General features: G+C 53.2%; 1 protein-coding gene across 1 annotated transcript; it reads left to right on the top strand.

The window, feature by feature from the left end:
- Window positions 1-2238: 2238 nt before the first annotated feature.
- C7H10orf95 (chromosome 7 C10orf95 homolog) lies at window positions 2239-6174 on the top strand. The gene is made up of 2 exons (XM_068688330.1): window positions 2239-2262; window positions 4300-6174. The coding sequence occupies exon 2, from the start codon at window positions 4362-4364 to the stop codon at window positions 5016-5018; it is 657 nt and encodes a 218-aa protein (XP_068544431.1). The 5' UTR covers window positions 2239-2262; window positions 4300-4361; the 3' UTR covers window positions 5019-6174.
- Window positions 6175-7459: the final 1285 nt, after the last annotated feature.

Genomic DNA, 7459 nt, shown 5'->3' with positions numbered 1-7459 from the left:
GCGCTGATCCCACACATCTCACCTGGGGAAACAAAGTCCTTGTTGTTATATTTATTAAAAAGCACAATTTAGCCATTTCAGCAATCCCTTCAGCTTACAATGCTACATATTTTGTGTTTCATACTCCTCCTTTCAATTGCACCCTGTTATAGAACTGACAGCAGTGCCCTAAACAAGGCGTATTTATAAACTCAGGGAGCTGGGCAGTTAACAACAGCTGTGCAATTACAGGCTGTGCAATTAGCAAGGGGAAAGTGTTGGCCCACCCCACACTGACCCTGCTGCAGCCCTAAAGGCTTGTGGCAGCACAGGTGCTGGCGGTGAGCCCACTGAAGGAGCGGGGGTACAAATACGAGCTCAATCACTGTCTATACCAAGTGCTTGTGTTCTCTTTTTTTCTCTTTGAGGTGTTTCCCTTGCTTAAAACATGCACTTTGTGCAGGGTTTAGCAGCCCTACCTACAGTCAGGTAAGTTTTCTCAGGCTCTCCACCTGAGTGTGCAGCTCTGCAGGAGGGCAGGCACTGTAGCCCTGGCTACCAGCAGCGTGCTTCTGCGAGGTGTGGCACTGCACCCGTATGTGTTGCTCCTGGTGTCCTGTCAGGGTGTGCTGGTGAGAGGCGGCTGCAGGAAGAAAGCTGCCTTTGCGAGGTTGGGTTATCCCGCTGCTCCCGATCCAAGCAAAGGCACCGTCTTGGCTGGTTTTCCTCAGGAAGTGAGTACAAGCACACCAGACGACTGTCTGATCGTGACTAAAGACTTGTGTTGCAATACTTTAAAAGCTGCGATGGCAAAATGATACTGCTGCTAGCTTAAATACTTGCAGTATGAGCACGTAAGTGAGGGTTTCTAACTTTTGTTTGGCTTGAATCCCCCGGAGGCAATGCCTCGCTCACCCCTGCACATCCTCTGGTAGAGCCATGTGCAGTAGCCCAGCTGGGTCAGGGCAGAGATTCATGCGACTGCTCCAGCTGGTGACTTTCCTAACATCTCCTGATTGTGAAAGATAATGTAAATTGTTATTGTTGTGTGGTGCTAGGCTTTGAGCACTTTGGTTTTAGAAAAATGACATTTCTCTGAACGATTGTGTTCGTGGAAACACAGGGTTGCATTTTCAATCCCTTTTTTTTTTTTTTTTTTTTTAAAAAAAAAAAAAAAAAAAAACAATAAAGTTGCTTCTAAGCTATGCTCTGTGCTGTTGCAAGGCCATAACAGAAAGTAGCTGGAAGGGGGGGAAGCCCGTGATATAGAGCCCTAGATCAGCAGAAGCTGTGGCTGTTTTCCTTAGGGGTGCAATAAAAGCAGTATTCCCAGGGCTATTTTTAGCTCAGAAGCTTGAGCTTAAACTAGAAACACAGTGTGGGTGTTCAAAAATGTGGTGGTGGTGTAACAGAAGCTAGTTTTATACACTGAAGGCATGATATGTAATACAAGCCCAAACTCTGGGTAATCTGTCTGCTGCTCTATCTGGCTGTTGGTCCCATGGAGGATCCAGTGCAAACGAGCTGTGCTTTCCTTGCTTTTTAACAACGTGTCCTCAGTGTAGGGTGCATATTCTCTGGTATTTTTAAGACACGTAACTCAAGTGCAAATGTCTTGTTGTGATATTAGTCACCAGTGTATGACAACAGTTGGAGGAGACCGTCTGTGAGCATGAAATCCCTCTGGAGGACCAGGCTGTGTCACCAGCTCAGGCCTTTGCAGGAAGGCAGGAGGTTCTCCCAAGAAGTCTTCAAGGGCACAAGGCTTGTAATCAAGCAGTTGAGGGAGCAGGATGGTGCAAAAGCATGAAAACAGCGTGCAAAACGTGCTGTTCTGCTGTGCAAACTGTCTGTTTGATAAGGAGGTGCTGGTAGGTAACCGGAGCTAGGCGGGGGAACCAAGGCTGCACAGAAAGGTTTGTTTTGGAGGGTGTAAAGTCAACAGCGTTTAACCAGATAATGGCAGGGGAGGCTGAAGCAGCTCTCGCAGGGCAGAACCGTGCAAGGCTGCCCGGACCCTATCAGTAATGCCATGGAAGGCTGAGATCGCCTAGGGAACGGTATCAGAAGTGCCGGACTTGGTTGTGGATGTAGCAAAACTGAGACCAATGAGGAAGAAGTAGTTAAGGGTGGGATGATTACTTGGGAGGAGACCGGCCAGAGGAAGGCAGGCATCCACATGGCAAAAAAGTGGGTATTGAAATGAATGAAGTAAAAAGGGAGGTATTAAATGGGATGGAAGAACAAAGGAAGGTGGGACTGCAGGAGTGCAGACACCTACAGGTGGTAGCTGAACCTGAGGACCTGAACCTGTGGGGCTGCTGGACTCCATCAGGCTGGAAATATTTGGTGTGGGGGGGTCAGACCAGCACCCTCGCACTGGGTGCTGCGGGAGGGAAGGGAGGCATCCATAATGTACTGACAGTGCTGTGTGGGTCAGAAAGCTCGATTAGGAGCTTTATGGTTGTGTGCAGACTGATGTAAATAACATGAGTTACGAGCGGTGTGTTAATGAGGTTATCGATTCTCCAGGTGAGTTATTGGTGTGATTAATCTGTAGTGGTTGGTCTCTTCTGTCAGGTGTCCCCAGGCTGCAATCTGGAGTACAGAGAGGGGCTCATCCAGGGTCTCCCAGCTGGGAAGCCTGAGCAGCTGATAGTGAGATCTGTTTGAAGAAGAGGAGTGTGTGGATGGAGGAGGTGGATATCAGATGAACTTCTGGGGGTGGATGGGGTGCAGGCTGTGCTGGAACACGGAGGGGATCTTTGGGCCTGTGGATGTTATGGCGTGCCAAGAAAAATGTACCCTGGGGGAAGGAGGATATGCCACGGAAGGAGAAAAGTGGGGTGTTTATTGCTGTCCTGGCCCCGCTGTGTTACCCAGCAGCAGGAGGAGTGTGTCAGACAGCCTCACCCCTCCTCTGAGGAGTGCAGGCTGGGTTCTCCTGACTCGCCAGGCTTTCTGTCCAGAAATATCAAACGACAATCAGCATCGGGAGGCACTGGCGTGTACTGGCTGCCTGCAGGAAGCTGATTGCTGCCGCATGCACCGTGGCTTTGCAGGAAACTGATTGCTTGCAGGATGAGGCAAGTGTGGGAATCCGTGCCCCTGGATAAAAATGAAGGCCTGGAAGAGCCCAGCTTGCGGCTGTGTAAGGAGCTGCTGTGCTTTCCTCACATCCCTGCATGCTGCCAGGCACCTCTGGCTGAGCGACAGCATCCCCTCCAGGCAGGCAGCCAGGAGCCCGTGCCTGAAATCCCTCCCGGTGGCGAGGGAGCAGAGGCTGGTGCTGTGCTGGGTGCTTTCTGTGCCCCTTCCCCTCCTCTCCCCCTGCTCCTTCCCAAAAGAAGCCCTTGGGAGGCCTCTCCTGGGTGAGGATTTATTTTTTTTCTCTTCCAGAGACCTTGACTAGAGCAAAATCTGATGTTGTCACTAGGGGGGAAGGAAACGACAAGAAAGTTTTTGCTGCAATCCTCTCCCACGCACAGTTTCCAGCTATGGGGTTGCTGGATAAGCTTGTGGGACTGGCTGTGGAGGGCAGACCTTAGCCCGATGTGCTGGCACCGTGACGTGAAGGAGTAGCTTTGGTCATAACGCCTCCCTTCCAGAGAAACCCTTGAAGCTTTTCTCGCTCTGTGCTGTTTTCCAAGGGAGGCCTTTGCCAAAGCGTTGCCAGATGGCAGCGGTTCTGCAGAGTCTGCTCAAAAATGTGGGGATTAACTGGAAATAGCCCGTGACTTCATCCCTCCTGGTTCAGGGAAAACGCTGCTCGCATCCCTGTACCCTTGGGGATTGCTACGGAGAAATCGCAACAGATCTGTGGGTTTGGGTTTTTTGTTGTGTTTTAGTTTTCTTTGTGGGGTGGGGAGAACAAGGCATGAAGAAGGCCAGGTAGGAGTCTGCAGTAACCTGCTTGATGTGCCAGCTGGGCTCAAGAACTCGGCTAATTTTGCTGTGTGGGGTGGACAAAAAGACTTGGTGCCCACACAGGTTTTTTGGCACCCTAGCTCAGCCCTGTGCAGTCTAGCAGGGCTCTGCTCTGGCTGCGGTCTCCCAAAACCAGCCTCTGGGAATGGGAGCAGGCTGAGGGTCCCCAGGAACCATGGACACCATCCCAGGGATGGATCACTCGCCCTGAAACACAAAGGATCCATGGAAATGAGGGATCCTGGTGGTTTTGTTGAACTGGAGCAAAAGATGCACTGAAAATCCTAAGGAAAGACAATTTATTCTGTTTATCTGCCTCATGCTGCCACTTATTCAGCCTGCTTCTGGAGCACATAATGGTGTAAATAATTTCTCTTCCTCCTGTCCTCACAGCTATTGACACTCAGCAGCTGCTCCAGACGGATGTCCCCGCTGTGAGGCCCAGCTCCTGCACCATGTACCAGTCTCCCTTCGTGCCACGGGAGCTCTGCCCACCCGTCATCCCACCGCCCCCCTACACCTACCTGCCCCTACGGACGGGGAGAGAGGAGGCTGCGAGCTCCGTAATGATCCCTGCCGTCCACATGCACAACTTCTACAGCCGCCCCGTCACCTTCGTGGTGGATAGGAGCAGCTACCCTGACTATGCAGGAGGCCAGGTGGAGTTTCATCACCTCTACGGTGCCTCCCACCCCTATTTCCCCCCCTACTACGCCTGGCAGTTCCCCGCTGTGCTCCCCGTCCCTCTGTACAGCCCCTACCCCGGCTACAATCCCTATCAGAGGGGGGATCCGTATCGAGAGACGTGGCCGGAGGGCTTCACCATGAGAGGGGAGCTCCAGTGGGGGAAGCTGGCGAAGGTGTTTGGGCCGAGGAAAGAGCTGCCGGACTTCGTGAAGGATGATCTCCGGAGGGTTTACGGCACCTACCCGCGGACCAGCATCTCCATAACCTACCGCAAAGGGGAGTTCCTGGTCAAGGGAGACCCTAAGGTAGGAGAGCAGGAATATACGGTGGAAAAAAGGGTCGTCCAGAGGGCTGTGACCACCAGCGAGGCAGATGACAGCGGCGAGGACCAGGGTCGGAAGAAGAAAAAGAAACTGAGACGCTGATGTGACCTCTCAGCACAGGGACAGATGCTCTGGAGCCCCCCAGGAGCCAGCTGGCAGCAGCTGGGAAGCACCACGAGCAATGGGTGCCCCCACTGGCTCCCGACTGCTCCCCTCCTCCACGAGCTTGTGGCAGCTTCACCCCGTCTGGCACACGATGCCCGTCCTGTGAAAAAACCACCCGGCACTTGACTCCCTGTTGGGCCAGCTCTTCGGTCCCATTTTTGGTATGAATTCGCTTCCCACTGCTTTGGGTGAGTGGTCACGGTCTGCTGAGGGGATTCCCAGGCAGCAGCCCTTGCCTAGAAGCTGGGCCTCTTCCCACCCTGTCCCGGGGAGGTTCCTGGAAGCCGGGTCCCTTCCTGGCACTCATCTGAGGAGATGGGATCTGGATTTCCTCCCAGATAGAGGCAGTGTGGGTTTGGAGAGGAGAGAGCAGCTCTTAGGCACTGTGAAAAGCAATCTGCACATCTCATCACCGGTTTATGGCCACGCCACTGTGCCTATGGTGTGACACTTCCCTACACGCTGGCAGAAGATCTGGGTGTCCCTATCCCATTACACTTGGTGACCTGCTGCTCGTGTCTCCTGGCCCTGCGTCCTTGCTGAAATTGCTGGTGAGGCTCCCGGAGCTGCAGCACCTCCACGGATGGGTCCCCTGGGAGGGGGCCTGAGCTGTGCTGGAAACCCCGAGGGGTGTGAGGGGCTGGGGCAGAGTCTGACCTCCTTGTGAACTCCTGTACCTTTTAGATGATTATAAATAAACAATTAAAAAAATGCAAATAGTTAAATTTCTGCTTTTTAACAACCTGCAGCCTGTCCTGGCACCTTTCGAGCTCCTGACTTCACAGACCCCTGCAGCTCATCCCTTCAGCTGGCTCCAAATTTTGCTGGCTTATAACTGAGCCCCCATCCCCAGTGGGATGCCATGGAAATGTAGCCCCCAACTCATCCATCCTCACAACTTAATTGCTGTGTTTGATGTGCTGTCCAGGCTGCTCTGAGATTCGGCTTTTCCTCCCCATCAGCATGGCAAAGGAGGGAGCCTGGGGGACCCTCGGTGGCTCTGAGCTGCTGCAAGGGGAAAGCAAGCGGGTGCCTTTGTGTAATGCACCAGCTCTGCTTGCTGAAGCAACTGCCAGAGCAGCTCAGCAGCTATCTGGATTTCCCCTTCCCCAATCGGTTTCTTCGAAATGGGTGAGCTCTGCTGCTAGATAAAGCAGTGAGAGGCCTGAACCAGAAAAAAAAGTGCTGCAGAAACCTCAGACTGAGCTGCTGCTGCCTGGCTGGGCTCTGCTCAGTGACTGGCAGCAGGTCAGGCCTGCCCTGATTGCAAGAGTAGGAAAAGAGCAATTCTTAGCTCTTTGCTCTCCCTTGAGCATCCCCAGAGCATCCTTTACATGCAGACGGAGCGATGGTGGTGGGATGTCTGCTGTCCCTCCACCTGCAGCTCCTAGGGGCAAAGTTTGTGTTAGATCCTTGTGGGTGATGCAGCACTCGGGTGGATTTTCTCCCATATGTGGATTTTTTTTTCCCATATCCCCTGTAGCTGGTGCAGGTAAGGGTGATAAAGGAGAACGTGGGGTTTGCTTTCTGGTGGTGATCAGATGCTGCATAAATTGCCAGGACCCGTGTAATTCATCCTAAACGTCACTATTCCAGGCATGCCTGGTACCAGTTTTGCACCCTGTTGTAATGAAAAACATCCCTGAAAGTTGGTGTGGGCAGCCAAAATCTCTCAGAGGCATATGAGGGATGGGTGGGAAGAGCCAGTTATCCCCACAAAGCTTTCCCTGAAATAACTCTGCCGGGTTCCCCAGGTGCCTGCCAGCAGCCCTGCCTGCCCCAGCTCCCCCAGCCTGTCCTGTCCTGCTGGGGACACCTCTGGGGCTGGCTGGGAGGGAGCAGGCACAGCCCGAGGCTTTACCCAGCCCCTTCTGTTTATCTTCTCCCGAGTCATGTTTGGTTTTGCTGCCCGGACTCTGTACAGGAGATTGCCGGGCACACCCAGGCCCTTGTTCTGACAACCAAGGGGTATTTTTAGCATGGGTTTATGATCATCAGGAGGCAGCGATGTATTTTCTAAAGGGCCATTCTGCTCCCAGATGGAAGAAATGCTTTGTGGTTGGGCTCTTTTTGCCTTTGGGGGAAGCACCCACCATGTAAATCATGCCCATGGTTTTCCCCAGGTGGCCGTAACTCACCTCCATCCCTACTCGGATCCCCACGTAGGAGCAAAAACTCGCCCGTTCCCTGCAGGCACAGCCCTCGGCTGCTCTCTTCTTGGAGATTCGAGGCTTATGTGCTGCCCAGCTGCAGAACTGAATCCATAGGGCATTTGGGGTGCTCTAACGCCTATGGAATTCAGTTCTCAGAGCCAAGCAGCCAGCGCGCGCTGCCTTCCCGTCGGCCCGCCCGGCTGCGTCTCCATCTGCGGGGAGGAA

This window comes from Anas acuta, chromosome 7 (genome assembly GCF_963932015.1).
Source record: "Anas acuta chromosome 7, bAnaAcu1.1, whole genome shotgun sequence".
NCBI lineage: Eukaryota > Metazoa > Chordata > Aves > Anseriformes > Anatidae > Anas > Anas acuta.
Note: the sequence above shows the minus strand (reverse complement) of the source record. Positions and strands in the feature narration are given on the sequence as shown.

Bases quoted from the DNA above. Each gene is read 5' to 3' on its own strand.
- C7H10orf95 (XM_068688330.1), top strand. From the start codon at position 4,362: ATGTACCAGTCTCCCTTCGTGCCACGGGAGCTCTGCCCACCCGTCATC.